The sequence below is a fragment of the Mirounga angustirostris genome, unplaced genomic scaffold (genome assembly GCF_029215605.1).
Source record: "Mirounga angustirostris isolate CCGP_5_RB_7025 unplaced genomic scaffold, mMirAng1.0.hap1 SCAF_14, whole genome shotgun sequence".
In the NCBI taxonomy this organism is placed as follows: Eukaryota; Metazoa; Chordata; class Mammalia; order Carnivora; family Phocidae; genus Mirounga; species Mirounga angustirostris.
The window spans coordinates 74757499-74774063 of NW_026991722.1; the positions used below are offsets into that span (position 1 = coordinate 74757499).

General features: G+C 45.4%; 1 protein-coding gene across 2 annotated transcripts in view; it reads left to right on the plus strand.

Moving 5' to 3' along the window:
- The first annotated feature begins 10155 nt into the window (after positions 1 to 10155).
- Positions 10156 to 16565, plus strand: part of ATP2A2 (ATPase sarcoplasmic/endoplasmic reticulum Ca2+ transporting 2) — a 58222-nt gene continuing 51812 nt past the window's right edge. The window contains exons 1-3 of one of the 2 annotated variants that reach the window (XR_010407400.1): positions 10156 to 10875; positions 11551 to 11568; positions 11655 to 11737. Coding sequence is in view for 1 of the 2 variants with exons in the window: in XM_045887687.3 (XP_045743643.1) it covers positions 10758 to 10875; positions 11551 to 11568; positions 11655 to 11737 (219 nt within the window). In the remaining variant the exon portion in view is untranslated. The remainder of the gene's footprint in view (positions 10876 to 11550; positions 11569 to 11654; positions 11738 to 16565) is intronic. The other variant, XM_045887687.3, reaches the window with a different exon arrangement.

Below are 16565 nucleotides of genomic sequence, written 5' to 3' on the forward strand. Positions count from 1 at the left end.
CAACCCTCCCATACGGTAGTTCTCAGGCCAACGAAAGTGTTTGAATTATTGAGGTAGCTCAGAGGAAAGAATAAAAGAAAAGTTTATATGCAGATGTCTGGGCTTTCATAACTATGGGGAAGGGGGGCTGGTGAATAAAAAATTCATGCTGACCTGCAAGCTTTACTTGATTCTCTTTTCATATTCAGGCTCTATCAAAAGTCTCACAGTTGAGAAATTGTCATTGGCCAGTATCCCCCCAGTGCCAGAACCCCATGGCAATGCTGGTTTCGGCTCTCTTCAAGGTAGGAACAGCCTTCACAGTCTGAAAGAGGAGGTGGGACCTATCACATGAAGATGAGTTCTCTACAGTGCAAACCAGTCTATTTACAGGCACCAGCAGTGCAAAATTTGGCAGCCCTAAATGAAGTCTCATCAATTTTGGAAGCAGGGGAAAAAAACAGAGCTAAGTGTTTTAGGGAGGAGAGAGAAAGTGAAATTCTCATCTTTGATTTTGTCTGAGAAACCAACATTGTACACTAATAATATGGACTAACAGAGGAAGGGGAACGATGAGGATTTCAGCCTTTTCTGTGTTGTTTTACTTGTTTATTTTCAAAAGATTTTATTTATTTATTTGACAGAGCGAGAGAGAGACAGCGAGAGAGGGAACACAAGCAGGGGGAGTGGGAGAGGGAGAAGCAGGCTTCCCGCTAAGCAGGGAGTCCAATGCGGGCTTGATCCCAGGACCCTGGGATCATGACCTGAGCCAAAGGTAGATGCTTAATGACTGAGCCACCCAGGCGCCCCTGCCCTTTAGAAAGTACCCGCGGATTATGCACAAACAATGAATCATGGAACACTACATCTAAAACTAATGATGCAACGTATGGGGATAATATAAGAATAAAAAAATTAAAAAAAAAAAAAGTACCCGCGGAGAGCATCATTAGCCCTAAGTGTGCGTCTAATGCACTCAGCCCTTCCCTTCCCTCCTAACCTGGGGCCATCTCTTTAACTGACATTTAGTTGCCTGTGGTCAGATCTCTTTCAATCCCAGTGCCTACAGGATCCTGATCTTGGGGGACTGGGAGGGCTAGACCTAGCTTTTCTCAGCCCCACTGACCTCTCAAGTCATTATTCCTGGCTCCATGGGCGCATCTTGCTTTATTTCCCCTGGTGTGTGTGTGTGTGTGTGTGTGCTTACTGCTTTAATTGGGCAATCAATATGCCACTCCCCCATTAACAATGGTGGGGAAGTGAGTAATCAAACTCAATTGTACACTTTGGTAACATAAGGCCAGCAAGATGTGTGGTACGGAGATGGCACCCCTCACCCGAAAGGGAAAATGACTCTCCGTGGCTCTCCATTGTTTTGGGGCTTGTTTGCGTTGCTGTGCAGTTGTAATGGAAAACGAATAAAAATAAAAATCCCGGGGCCCGTTTTGGCCCGCGCTTGGGAAGTTAATCCCACTGTCCTGGCAGAAATCCAGCCCAGGTCACTGCATTCTGCTGGCGGAAGCCGCCTCATGCGGTTTTCAGGGGTTGTCACTTTCTTCTTTGCGTCTTTCTCAGCTCCGCGTGCAGCGAATTAAACAGCTGGCCCTCCCCCACCCGCGGGGACTGTCGTTCTGCAGAACTCAGAATGACCCCGCCTCTTCCCACAATGGGCTCCGGGGCCAGGAAACTAACCTGCTCCCAGAACCAGCCGCTGAGATATTTGCTACAGTCAAGATCTGTATGCGTGTGTCTTTCTCTGAGTGCGTTCACGCAGTCACAGAATCAGACTCCTCGCGATAAAAGATTTTTCAGGAATCATGTAGTTTCTTTCCAACTCCCTATGCATATAGACCCTCCGTTTGTTTTGTAACGTTTTGTTATGCAAATTAAAAATGTTTCCTTACCTAAGGTACTTAGAAATGTATCTCCCTTCCACCCATATATGCTTTTATTGATGCTTTTAATTGTTTTTATGGATTTTTTTTCTAGTGTTTAATTCTTTCCTCTAAGAAATGTATTGCATTTCATGGTGTGAGGAATGATTCTAACTAGTTCTTCCCCCATACAAATAATCTTGTATTCTTTTTTTTTTTTTTTTAAGGTTTTATTTATTTGACAGAGAGAAAGACAGCCAGAGAGGGAACACAAGCAGGGGGAGCAGGAGAGGGAGAAGCAGGCTTCCCGATGCGGGGCTCGATCCCAAGACCCTGGGATCATGAGCTGAGCTGAAGGCAGACGCTTAATGACTGTGCCACCCAGGCGCCCCAGTAATCTTGTATTCTTAACAATGTTTACTGAATAGCGATTTCTAATTGTGTGACTTCAGCAAATGACTTAAACCTGTCTGAGAGTCAGCTTTCAGTATCTGGAAAAATAGGAATGATAATGATACCTACCAGACAGGCTTGTCCCAAGGATGGGGTAAGACAACGTGGGAGAAGCTCCTAGCACGTTGCATGCATGGCTGATATGTGTGTAATAAATGTTATCTTCCTTTTTGTCTCCTTTCCTTCCTTTTTATCTGCATCCGCCGATTTTTTTTCTAGAGCCCTTTTATGTACCCCTGAAATCAAGCCTCTCTAGAATGACCCAAAGGTTGTCTATCCCAGGTTTTATATTAGGAAGCTACTAGATAGAAAGTTTGGGGGATGTGGAGGAGGTAGGGGGCAATGAAGGCACTTTTCTTCAAGGGACCCCACCTAACCACACACACACTTTCTTTGCTTGCAAATGATGGGGTGTTTCTGCAGCCCCCATTATCCCCAGGTCAGAGAATCCTCTTAGAGGCTGTTCTTCTGAGGCCTTAAAATGCTCCCCTCCCCAAGTTGCCATGTCAGATCTTTGGGGGAAATCTGATTTTTTTTTTTTTAAAGATTTTATTTATTTATTCATGAGAGACAGAGAGAGAGAGGCAGAGGGAGAAGCAGGCTCCCAAGGAGCAGGAAGCCGGATGCAGGACTCGATCCCAGGACCCTGAGATCATGACCTGAGCCGAAGGCAGATGCTTAACCATCTGAGCCACCCAGGCGCCCGGAAATCTGATTTTTAAGGACAAGGCTTCTTGTGTGGGTTTTTTCATTTGGGGGGTAGGGTGGGGGTAGGAGTTGGCCATGGGTTTGCTGCATTCCAGGAAGAGGGAGGACTCTGCTCTCCTCCGATGAGTCATGGAAGAGAAACGTCTAATGTTTGCAAACATCCCCAGCCAAGGCTTTGCTTTCTTGTACTCCACCCATCCCCCCATCTGTGCAGATTGAACCCACCTGAGAAGATTCAAATGTTAAACTTGAAGGCTAAAGCAGAGGCTGTGGGTTCTACCACCATTCGAGATGGAAAGCTGCTAAGAGAAAGGGAGGCAGTACCCTTTATCTGGACTCCAACATGTGAGAGACAGGACAGGACCTTACATTGGGTGTATCTGTCTCCAAATCAGGACATGATCTGGGTGGTGCAGGAGGACTGAGTGAATGAACAGGGCTGTCCCAAGGGGCGGGCTTGAGCACACTTCTAGTCAACCGCACCTCTGCAGAGGGCTGGGAGGTTGAGAGAAGCCTCTCGTGGGAGAAAGGAGCAAAGGGGATTGCAGAAAAGAAGGCAAGGGCTAGGAAGAGAGGGGAAGCCTTGCAACTGGGCGAGACCTGGAGCTGCAGCTCTCAGGGGAGGATGAAGGCTGAGCGGGCTGGAGAGGGACTGGAGTAGGCGGGGGTGTGCGGGAGAGGACCATCGCCTCAGCCTCAGCAGACTGCTGGAGCCAGATGGGGCTCATGATGCATCCTCCCAGATGGAGCAGATCAGCCTTGTCAGACATGCTTCCCTCAGGATACACAGTGTCCCCCTCCCTCCCCCTCTCTGAAATCAGGAGAGAATCACAAGGTGACTTGGGAGGGCAGCCAGCCTCCTGGGATCTTCTGTGAACTATCAGGTAACGACAGCGGGATCACAATAGGAGACCTAAACATGCCTCCAGCACCACCACCCCCCTTTTTTTTTTTCTATTGTGGGACATCAAGGGAGCGAGCTCATGAGCTTGGGAACAAAGATCCTATTCTAGGAATTTGTGCACTGCAACCCTATCCGGCACATTTGCAAGCCTTGGATTTCGGCCTGACGGAAACTCTACCTGCTCACTGTGCCCCCCCCCCCCCCATTGCCAGAGCAGCACCCTCGCACCGGGCAGGGAAGGAGCCTCTGAGGAGCTCATCATTTAAAATTAAAAATCGCATTTAATCACTATTCATTTCTCTACCAGGCTCGGGAGGCCTTGTCATCTCTTCATTTTAAACATTTCACTGTTTAAGGTCTGAGCACCTTGGGGGGTGAGAAAGGAGGGCAGTGGAAGAGAACTTTTGAAATCTTTCCACAAAAATCAAAGAACAAACCAACTGGAGGGAAAAATAGCAGCTATATTTAAACTACATTATCCCATCAGGGAGCTATGGTTTTGAAAACCATTCCACAGTACTTTGTTTGGCACCGATGCATGGATTTCTTTTCTTTAACTTTTTTTTCTAATGGCAACATTTTTTTTTTTTTCCAGAGCAGTAATTGCAAAGGAAGTGAAGGGCTTCATGAATTAGGTTGGTAGATACGTACTGAGCACCTGCTGCATGACCCACCCTGTCTGTGTTAGGCATAGGGGGCACAAAGTAAAGAAGGGAGCACTTGAAGACATCAAAACAAATAATTATCATGCATTCATTAATTATTGTGCACCTTCTGAGTACATATGATCCCCGTTCTCCTGGACCTGATAATTTGGTGGAAGAACACAGACAATAAGCAAGTGACTTAGTGGCTAAGCAGGACAAAAGAAAGATATGTACATTTGCCAGTTTGCTGGTCCTTCTGTTCCAAATGCTGTTCTTCTCAGCTCTGACTGTGCACATGGCTATATATTATTCATGGCTCACTGCTCAGAGGGAGGTGACCATCCCACTGCCCCACCCCCCCACACACCTGTCACTCTCCCGTGTGAGTCCATGTCCCAGACAAGTGGCGAGATCAGGTAGACAGCTGGGTACAGGAGTCTGGATATACAAATGTGTATGTCATCAATATTTAGGTGGAATTTATGGGGCGCCTGGGTGGCTCTGCCGTTAAGCATCTGCCTTCGGCTCAGGTCATGATCCCAGGGTCCTGGGATCGAGCCCCGCATCGGGCTCCCTGTTCGCCCCTAAACTTGGTGGATTTTAAACCAGAGACGCTGGGGGCCATGTCTGCTGTCACCTGGAGAGAGCCTACATCAAAGCCAAAGGCAAAGGAAAGCAGCAGATCCAAGGGATAGAAAGAGATTCTCAGTGACTTTATTTGAGCACCTGGATCAAGCTGTTCTGAATTTGGAGTCTACTCCCAATAAGTCCCTTTATTATAAACATAAGCTAGTCAGTTGGATTTTGGACACTAAGCCATCAAAAGAATACTTACCAATGGAGGCAGGGAGGCAAATTCTGGAAAAGGCATTCTGTTAAGTTTGGCAAATTCTCAGATGTTAAAGTTATAGTTTGTGAACATGTAGAAAAAATGGTGGTCACTAGGTACGGACATATGTTCAAAAACACAAGCCAGCGACAAAACAAAACAAAACACAAGCCATGCCAAACTGGACACATTTCTGTGAAAATTCACTAGAATGTGACTTGGAGACTGTTGTAGACAATGTATCTAGAGCTTAGCAACACAAACGACTCGTGCTCTCAGTAAGTTCTTATGGGCAAGTCAAGAAATGTGGGCTAGATAATAATGCAGCGGACTAACATCCCGTGGTTACCTGAAGAGACTAATTTACATAGCAAAGCATTTTAATATTGCAACAATTCTGCCCATTCTTTCATTCAACACGCATATGTTCCAGAGTCAGTAAGAGATGCCAGGTGTGACTGAGTTGGACAGCCTTAGTGCCCACCTCTCTCTCAGTGTGAACACCTTACTGCTCTGAGTCTAGCATGTAAATGTGTACTTTCACATAGCATGATCCTTAAGTCAAGTTGACTACGTCAGGTGCTCAACCAAAAGAATGGTGTGTTCCAATGCTGTATAACAGAGTACTATGGGAGACAGAGAGGCAGGAGAGAGCACTGTTAAGAATTCCACTTTCCTGACTTTGGAACCTGTAGCCAAGTTGATTTGATAGCTGTTGAACAACTAAACCCAGTTGATTGGTTATTTTCTAATCTGGAATGAATGCCTAGACATTCTATTGGATAAAGGCGTAGAAGTCGTAAGTTATGCTTTCCAAATTTATGCCTAACCCAAGCTGGGATGTAGAGATAAAATATGTCTTGAAGATGAAAACTTAGGGGCGCCTGGGTGGCTCAGTCGTTAAGCATCTGCCTTTGGCTCAGGTCATGATCCCGGGGTCCTGGGATCGAGCCCCTCATGGGGCTCCCTGCTCAGACGGAAGCCTGCTTCTTCCTCTCCCACTTCTTCTGCTTGTGTTCCCTCTCTCGCTGTCATTCTCTGTCAAATAAATAAATAAATAAATCTTAAAAAAAAAAAAAAAGAAGATGAAAACTCAAAAAAAAAAAAAAAACCACAGCAGACTGCAAGGACCAAAATGAACATGAGAACATTCCGTTATAGTCAGAGTTCAGTGCCTGGGTTAAAAAGAATCAACAGTGCAAGTACACAATGGGAAGATTTAATAAGACTGCAGTTTATGTATACAAGGACTCAGTTTTGAGCTGATTGTTAAGACAAATCAACAATGTGCAGGGGAAAGCATCAGAACAAGGGAGGACAGTGGTAGCTCCATAGGGCCTTGCACCAAGACTATGCCTAGACTTTTGTGTTCCCTGTTGGGTGTCTCCAAGCCTGGACAATGAGGGGTTGCAGACTCCTGCTATAGGAGGGACCGAGCTGTTTCTTTTAGCCGAGAAAAGAGACTTTACAAAGCACCATAGATATTTTGAAATACTCAAAGGGATCTCACACAGAGGAGGGATTAAATTTATTCAGACTTGTTCCAGAAGGCTAAACAAGAACCAATATATGGGGGAAGTTAGTTAGGGGATGTGGATTCAGCCTAGAATGAGCCTGCTTTAATGATTAAAGCTGTCCAAATACAGAACAGCCCGCCTTTTGCAATCTGCATTGCTCTACAGGAGGGCTGTAGGGGGTTAGGAAGTTGGCTGGGGCCTCCTTTCCAGGTCACTCTTTTTTACTGGGCCTTTTCTGTCTGCCCAGCGTTTGAAACTAGCCTGCCTCTGCCTATCACTAGCTAATGTTCTCCTTTATTAATTCCTTTGAGGCTCTTTGATCAAATCAGCCATCATTCTGAATCACTATTTCTCTTTTCCTCTCCCCGTCCCCAATTGCTTGAAAATAGCTGCAATCTTTGGTAGACAATAGAGTACTTCCAACACCCATTCTTACTTTTGTTTTTAACCTTGTTCACGAGAAGCATGTGTAGTTCAATGCACAAAATAAATTGAACATAAGTTTATTTCTTTTTTTTTTTTAAGATTTTATTTATTTATTTGACAGAGAGAGACAGCGAGAGAGGGAACACAAGCAGGGGGAGTGGGAGAGGGAGAAGCAGGCTCCCCGCAGAGCAGGGAGCCCGATGCGGGACTCGATCCCAGGACCCTGGGATCATGACCTGAGCCGAAGGCAGTCGCTTAACCAACTGAGCCACCCAGGCGCCCTGAACATAAGTTTATTTCTACATAAGAGAAACTTGACCTTTCTGCCCTTGGGAGTCTGGGTTTATGCTAAATTTTGGCAACCTATGAACGAAAAGTTTCAGAGACACCCACAGGTTGAGGAACCAAGCACATAAATGGTATGACATAAAAGGGGCCAACTCCAGGCTAAAAATCACAGTTTCGGTTTAAAGGAGTATTCCCACCTCCAGTAGATAGCAGACTTGCAAAGAACAGTCTAGGAGGTGATGACAATGTGGTAACAGCCCCAATGTGCACTTACACATCACTCGTCTCTGAGAAACCTTTAATGCTGCCTCTTTTTGTATTCGTTAAACCTGATTAACCTTCACAGCCATTCCCATGAGGCAAGTAGCTTGGAGGCCCTCCTGTTTATTTCACAAATTGGAAATCAGTGAACTTGGATTCAGCAAAAATTTTTTGAGGCTCCTCCCATGGCGAGGCCCTTCGCAAGTCACTGATAGAGCAGGGATGGTGGGACTCATTCATTGCAACAGTAGGCGTTCAATAAAGAAAGTATACCAGGGACCATGCCACGTCCTGAGGATGGACAAGACAGACAAACCCATATTCTCGTGGAGCTTGTATTCTAGTAAGGAGAGACGGACAGTGAACAGCTAAAGAAAAACACAGTATCACAGATAAATGCCCTGAAGAAAATAAAACAATGAGATAGCAAGTGTGACTGGGGAAGGGTAGCCTCTTTAAGTAGTCAGCCAAGACAGCTACGAGGAGATGACATTCTCTCTCAAGGTGAGATCTGAATGATAAGATGGAACTAGGCATGTGACAATCCCGAGAAGGCCACCGAGTACAAAAGCCAACGTAGGGAACCCCTTAAAAACCTCATGATCACACCAGAGGCGCTTACAACCCCAAGCATCCACGGAGCCACGGAATAGAGACCCAAAGTCAAATGGCCAAGATAATTTCCAGGCTCAGATAGATAGCAGTCCTCTTGCCTGTCGTGCTTCTATTGTTGCTGAAAGAGGTGAGGCGAGGCAGAAGCAATGGTGTAGACCCGATCTCAGAGGGAAAAGAACCCCAACCCTCCATCACACCACCACCAGGCGATCACGTGTCCCTCCTGGAGGAGGCTCCAACAGGGAGCCTGTGACCTGACCAGTTTCCACCTTGCTTCTCTTAGGGCATTGCCATACGCTAGAATTTTGTTTGTTTATTTCGTGCAGGGTTTTGTTGGTCCTCTTCCAAGTATCAATCAAAACTGCATGCCAGCCTCCACTCCTTGGAAATAATTAAATGACGTGCCCGATTTTTTCAGCTGGGTAATATACTGTGATTTGCATCTGCTGAAGGAATTCATCTTAAATCCTGAGACTGCGCCATCTGGGACAACTGAGGTGTTTTTTCTCTGCTTTGGCTCATGCGGATGGTACACTATTGCCAAACACAAAAGGAGACTAAATGCTTCATTCCGCAACATACTCCCTTAAGAAAGCCGCTCTTTGTGATGCGAACGTGTTCACCTTTTGTTCATGAATTCAACGCAAAGGTCCCTTCCCCCGTTAAGTAATCTAACTTTACATAAGCAAAATGCCCTTTATTTTGCTGTTACCTAGGTTTTGTACAGACTTCTGGAGCAAGTCATCTCTGGTTTAATAGATTTTGGATTAAAGTCCTTTTTCCTATTGGGGAAAGTGGAATCTGGAAAATAGCCTTGATCTTAACGCCCAAGTGAAGCACCTCCTAGCACAATTCTCGTTTTTAGCATTTACGGTGGCATAGCCTGTGACTTCTAGGCAGACACGTATCAAAAGCTGTGTGGGCTATTCAAATTAAAACCTCCCTGCAGTGGGATTCCTTCGGTCAGAGCACAGACCCCGCTGGGGAAGGGCGGACATTGGTGTGAGATGAGCGCTCGGCTGGGGGTGTGGGATGCGGTGCTCCTGAGGCGACAGATGAGGGATTCGGGCCGTGTGGAAAATGAACTGCGGAATTCCTCCCCTCGATTCCCGAAGGGGGCTCTAAAGGAGACAGATTAGGATGCAGAATGTGGCCCGCAAGGCAGAGGGCGAGGGGGCGGGCGAGCCACGGACACCAAGCCGAGCGCGCTTCGGAAGGCCCAGGGCGGACCGTGTTCTCGGGTTCCTCGGCTTCGCCTTCCCAGACACCCACCCCGGCCCCAGGCCAACCCCGAAGGGCAGGCAGTTTTCCTCGGGGCATCGACTGCAGGGAGCCCGCTGTGAGCCCTCGACCTCTCTGGGCTCTGTGCCCGCGGGTGGGCTGGGATCGAAGGGCTCTAGCCCGGCGTAGGTTAGGTCTCCACCGGCCCGCGGGCCAGGGCGCGCACTGCGCGGGCGCGGCACGGCGCGCGCCGGCCTCTATCCGGGTTCCTGGGGGCGGTGCGCGGGAGGGGGCGGGGCCTGCGCGGCGGCGTGGGCGCGAGTAGCGCGGGAGGGAGGGAGCCGAGGGGAGGGGGCGGGGCCGTGCCGCCCGCGCCGCGCTGGGCCCTCTCGGCCAATGAGCGGCGTCCACATGCCGCGGCGGCGGCGAGAGGGGAGGCAGCGGCGGATAAATGCTATTAGAGCAGCCGCCGCGGAGCCGTCCCCGACGCCACCTCCTTCTCTTTCGCCGCAGTTTCCTCCGCCGTTGTCGGGGGTGCGGAGCTGAGGGAACAGGGCGAGCGCACCGCGCACCACCCCGCCGGCTCGCCGCCCTCGCTCCTTTCTGCTCTCGGGGGTCGGCCGGGCGCCCCCTCCTCCGGCCCGGGAGGGGCCGCGAATCACCTCAGGAAAGCGGGGAGGGGGTTCGGGGGCCGCGGCCTGCGCTCCCGGCGGGCGGTTGAGGGCAAAGGAGGCCCTCCCTTCTGACGAGGGGAGGGAGGGTCAGGAGCCCCCCACCGCCCAGCTGAGTCCGGGGCGTGCGCCGGCGAGGGCCGGGCTGCGAGAGGGGCCGTTGTCTGGGGGAGGGGGCGCGGGGTGATTCAGCGCCCGGCGAGGCGGAAGCGGCCGCAGGAGGAGGAGGAGGAGGAGGAGGAGGAGGGGGAGAGGCCCGTCCGCGCCTGGGCGCCCGGGGTGGCACGAGCCCGCGGCCCGAGTGCGAGGCGGAGGCGAGGAGGCCGCGGGGACTGGAGGCGAGGCCGGCCGGGCCCCCGCAGCCATGGAGAACGCGCACACAAAGACGGTGGAGGAGGTGCTGGGCCACTTCGGCGTCAACGAGAGCACGGGGCTGAGCCTGGAGCAGGTCAAGAAGCTCAAGGAGAGATGGGGTTCCAACGGTAGGTGCCCGGCGCCGGGACTGCAGGGGCCCCGCGCTGCCCGGCGTGGGCCCGAGAGCCAGGGAAGATGGCTGACCGGGCTCCACCTCGTGGGTCTGGGCTCCGCGCCCGCCGAGGGCTGCAGGCGGCGGGTCGAGCCCGCGCCCCGACCCCGCGGGAGAGGGGCTGCAGGCCGAGGCTCTGGGGTCTTGTCTGTACCTCCAGGACCCCGCGCCTCGAGCCCTTGACCTTCCTCGCACGCAGCAGCCAGCCCCGCTGGAGGAGGGACGAGTCTCCTGCAACTGGGTTGAACCCTGCGAGACATTTTCTTGTCCCTAGCCAGTTTATGAGGCGTCGTTGCAGTTGAGAAAGCCTCTAACCGTTCTCGGACTGCCCAAAGTTACACATCTGGGAGAAGTCATGACATAGCTGAAATGACTCCTTGTTTCGGGAGCCCCGTTCAGTAGGTAGCGATGAGATTTTACGCTTCGGGATACACCTAAGGTATTGGTTATAACAAATGCTGCATATTTTCTTGGGGTACCATTTGGCATGGTTCCCATTAAAAACGGTTGAAGGTTCATAGATCTAGGTACGTCTTTCGAAGACTGATAATTGTGGCAATTTATAAAGACAATGCTAATTTTTTTTTTTCCCTTCTTGACACGTTGACGGGCGAATTTCTACATTCTGCAGAGTTACCGGCTGAAGAAGGTGAGTGATCTTAACATGGTCTTTTTTTAACCCCTTTGTGTGCTGATGTTAAGATGACATTTACAACAAATGTTTGTTTCTAACAGGAAAAACCTTGCTGGAACTTGTGATTGAGCAGTTTGAAGACTTACTAGTTAGAATTTTATTGCTGGCAGCTTGTATATCTTTTGTAAGTATAAAAAAACTTTATTTCTCTCCAAAAAGTAGAGACTATTCCAGAGATGAAAAACCAAGAAACAAATGATGTCTATTGGGTGAGGACATTATATTTAGAGATTTCAGCGGTGTCTTCATTTTTTAAAAATCTGGGTATTTTAAAATTATAAACAAAACACTTGAAGCCATTTGTGTGCAAAAAATTAATGCCTGGCATTTACAGTGCAGTTAGAAATTGTTCCTACATGGGGCAGGGTCTTATAAATTTTTGTGGCTTATCAGATTTTAATATTAAAAAGTTCTTTGTCAGAAGGTCTTCTCTGTTTTGGGTTCTTCCATTGTGTAAGATCATCCTAAGATGATGATGGGCCTTTTGTAGTCTGTAAATAGAACTTACAAAAGGAATATTCCAGTTGCTCTCCCTTCCTGGTAATGGCAAGGTGACAGTTGTTTCTGACAGTGACAAGAATGATGACGGCAGTGATGGCACCACTGTTGACCAAATTTGGTCACTGACCTTTAGGGTGGTATATTTATCTAAATTGGACCCCCGTCTTAAGTGACTCCTAGGTAGAGAGCACAAGGTTCAGTACAATTGGTTCTGGATTTTAAAAGGAAAAAAAAAAAAAAAAACCAAAACCTGTTTTTTCTTATGCTGTATGTGGTTACCGACTTGAGTCCTGTATGGTTGCTAAGAAACTGGTGAAATGCAAAGAACTACAGCAGAAAAAGGGTGATGGGTTGGTGAGGATATTTCTAGGTAATTAACATTTTTTTTCCTGTTCAGTATTAATTTTTTACTGCATTTTTTCTTGGGCAGTGGACTTCTTGGTAGTTTTCCTGAAAATGGTCATGAATAGGACACAGATGTTCCTAATCCTAACAGCATGCGATGACTTTTGTTCTTAAATTACAGTATTGTGTTCTTATAATAACCATGATGGGAAGTGAAATTCACCCAGTGCAATACTTCTTCAGGCTTCACAAAATTGACACAGCTTCAAGGTTTCATTTTTGTGTGTACATTTGAAAGCCCTAGGAATCTACCTCCGTCTTTATGACAACCATATCCTAGAAGGCTGTTTTGAGAACTAAATCAAAAGGAAGCAGTAGGCACTTCTTTAGGTGAGGGGGGAAATTGGCAAGAGGTGAGCTTTTGGAGTAATACTGTATACAGCTTCTGACATGAGACTTTAATATTAATCTATCATGCCATGTTGGCTAAGTGATATGTAGCTATTAATAATAATTCAGTCCTCACGAATCTTTTCTGTGGTTTTCACTGAATAAAACTGAGAGTGTCATAGCAAAGCATTCAGTGTCCTGAATTACTCCATACCTCTTACATGTCTGTCTGTTCTTGATTAATTCAACACCACCCACTCCTCCCCCCTCCCCCCACTCCTCCTAAATGGCTGCTGCTTTTACTGATTAAGATAAAGGACTAGAGCGGTTTGAGTCTCAGTTTCAGAAGTACATTGTCTTGGGGCAAAACAAATAATACGTTTGGGGTAGTGTAATGTTTATGTTTAAGCTAGCTGCATAATTCTGAAGTAGCCTCAGATTTGGCAGTTAAGATACTGGGGTTCAATAAGGTTATCAGGGACATCTTAGAAGTAAATCATTTGGTGTATACAAGGCAGAGATAAAATAAATTTTTATTGAGTTATTCTGTGTAACTTAAGGCTGTGTTGTAACATCAGCATTATTTCCAATAAACAAGCTATTGAATATTTGGGTTTTATAGAATCTCTTGAGTTGCCAGTTTGATGACTTTGTATTAACATTTTGAATTAGTGATGTGTGTGACTTTTATTTTGAAGAAAGGAGTTTATGGTTTTTAGCATTTTTAAGTGGGTTTTAAAATGCTCTAATTTTATCATAGAGTAGGATGTTGGGTTTTTATAGCTTTATAGAACTATATTTTGGAATTGAAATTTGAATTACCTTTTTGGTAACTACTCGGAGTTAATGCTCAGGAAATGAACTGTGTGACATTTTTATTTCATGGGTTGCTAAACAAAAATAATAAAGGTTTAGGAAATACTGTTAGTTTGCTCTGACTTGTTTGATCAAGACATTTTGGATATCAGACCTGTTTTGTTGATTTTCTTCATGTGGAATTGGCGCTATTATTACATTGTTCTTGACCTTTTCATTGTTTCTTTTATCTTTTAAAAGATCACTGAGTCTTTTTTGTGGTAGTTTATTCCTAATTTACAGGAAAATCATGGTAGAATATTCATGTTCTTTTGGAGAATTGATAGTTCCTACAACATGTACATATGGTCAGGTTCTGCTCAAGTTAAAAAGAAATACCAGGCTTTAGTGATTTATTTCAGATATCAAATAAGTAAACTGTTAACTGTAGGAAGCTGCGTTAATGTTCTGTACTCATGACCTGTTGGGATAAAGTGTAATTGCAATATTCGCTAGATAGAAAGAGTTTAAAGTTTACTTGGATTGGAAGAAGTGAGCTATAATCTCTCCCACTACATATAAAGTAACATTAGAAATTCCTTCATTTGACATTCATGACCTGCTATCCTTTCACTGTCTTTACATCCTCCTTGGTCACAACTTTGCCCTTCATTTAATACATCATATGGTTGCTTACTGGAACACCTTTTCTCTCCTTCGCTACTTCATTAGGTATTTATTGAACACCTGGGACATGGCACAGACACTGGGGATACAGCCATTTGAACAAAATAGGCAAAGTCTCTTAACCTGGAGCCGACATTCTAGTAGAGACAGATATAAACAAGTAAAATGTTGAGTCTGTTGGACAGTGATATAGTGCTATGGAGAAAAATAAAGCAGGGGGTAAGAGTATGAGGAGGGAGGGTATAGTTTTCACATAGGGTGGTCAGGAAAGTCCTCCAAGAAGGTTACTTTAGAGAAAAGACCTGAAGTTCAGGAGATGAGTAGGAGGGCCATATCTGCCTCATAGGAATTCGTGAAGTCCTCTGTTGAAACATAGTTTGCAAAAGTTGCTCCACCCTCCATCCCCATTTCCCCACCACAGCTACTTGAAGTGATCCTAAAATGCTGCTAAAACGTGGTGAGACCAAGGCACTTCTCATCTTGTCACTTGTATTTGAATGGTGTCTTTTCCTTCCTACTGGACCCTTTAAAAAGGATTCTTCATTTCTTTTAGAGCCTGGGTTAGTGACGCTGATAAAACAAATATATTTGAGTGAGCTTGTGTTAGTAGCATTTTCAAAATACATGAGGTCTGGTTTCTTGGTTTTCTTAGTACAATATAGTCAAGAAGTAGTTTATATTATGTAATGATTTTACTTTTTTCCTGTGTTTTCTTTTAACTTTTTTTTTTAAAGGATAAAATGGGTAGTTCACTGATTGGTCTAATTTATTTAGAGCCTTTCTTTAAAATGTTTTGAGAGGTGAATGTGTGTGTGTGTGTGTGTGTGTGTTTGCCTGTAGGGTTTTTGTGTTTTTTTAAATTTTTATTTTATTATGTTGTGTATGTGTGTGTTTAAGAAGATTGTATTCTCAAATCGAAAACCAGTATTTTTAAATTTATGTGTGGATCAGAAGAGAATGTAGTCTAATTCATACCTTTTTTTTTTAATGGCTAAAAGAATTTTGGTTTCCCACCCCAGAAAATTGTCATAACATTTATTGTTGATACATTTTCTTTCTTGTGAAATGTTTAACTTTGATTTCCTCTTTAAAACTTTTTTTTTTAATGTAAATTTCCTCATTCATTGAAGTATTTGAGTACCCAGTGTCCTTGCAAGTTTCTAAGGATACAAAGAGGAATGCAGACAGGTGCCCTCAGTCTTAAAAATGTGCTTATGATCTCTCATGTTCTTTTTTTGGATCTCATTGAGTGCTTAGTACATTATCCCCACATGAAGCTAAGATAATGGAGTCACAGAACTGTGACTGTCTCCCATTGGAACACACATTTTTACCTTGGATTAAAATTTGCTTTTATTCATTAAACTCTGCTCTCCAGCATCTTCTGGTTGTCCTGTCAGAAGTTTGTGATTGGCAGAGATCAGTCTTACAGATAATTAGAAGATAGCCTATCCTACCCTATTGAAGCAGTTTAAGATGTAGTTGAGTACTCATTAGTAAGTGGTTACCTTGAATAGGATTGGCAGATTTGAAACTTTGAATTTGCTGGATTCTGTAAGCCCCAGAAGACAAGTGTTGTTACTGTATTAATAGTGCAAAGCAAAGAAGAAACACTGCCTAAAATTAACTGCAGTAGCTTTTTCTTCTACTTTCCTTTGATAGTGTTGATGAAGTTGGTTACTTCTTGCTCTAGATGTTTAAGTTCAGATAGGCCCTCAGGGTCTTGTACCTTACAGGTTATATGAGATTTTGTTTCATTCATTCATGCTTCTGTACAGTAAATAGTGAGCATCATCTGTGTACCAGAGATACTTCTAGGCCCCTGGGGATACAGTGGTGAACAAAAAGCAATACAAATAGGTAATCATTTATGTTCAATGCATTCTCCAATGAAGATTTTTAGAAACATTTACCCCCCCATATGAACATATTTTGTATAACTTGATAAGCCGTAATTATGAACTCTATGCTATAATGCTAATAAGGCATCTTTCATTTTGGTAATAATGTGTCTCACACACTTCACTCCCTCATCTCCTGGGACCTTTCATTTGTAGCATCATCATCCTATGTACACTAGGTTTCCTTTCAATAGAACAAACCATGAAGGACTCCATAATATGATCTGAACATAATCAACTGGATTGGTTCTTACCAGTTAATGAAATATGGGTTGATCTTCACTTTGGACTGTAGCATTTGATTATTTGGGTTATTTGTGGTTTCAAAATAGA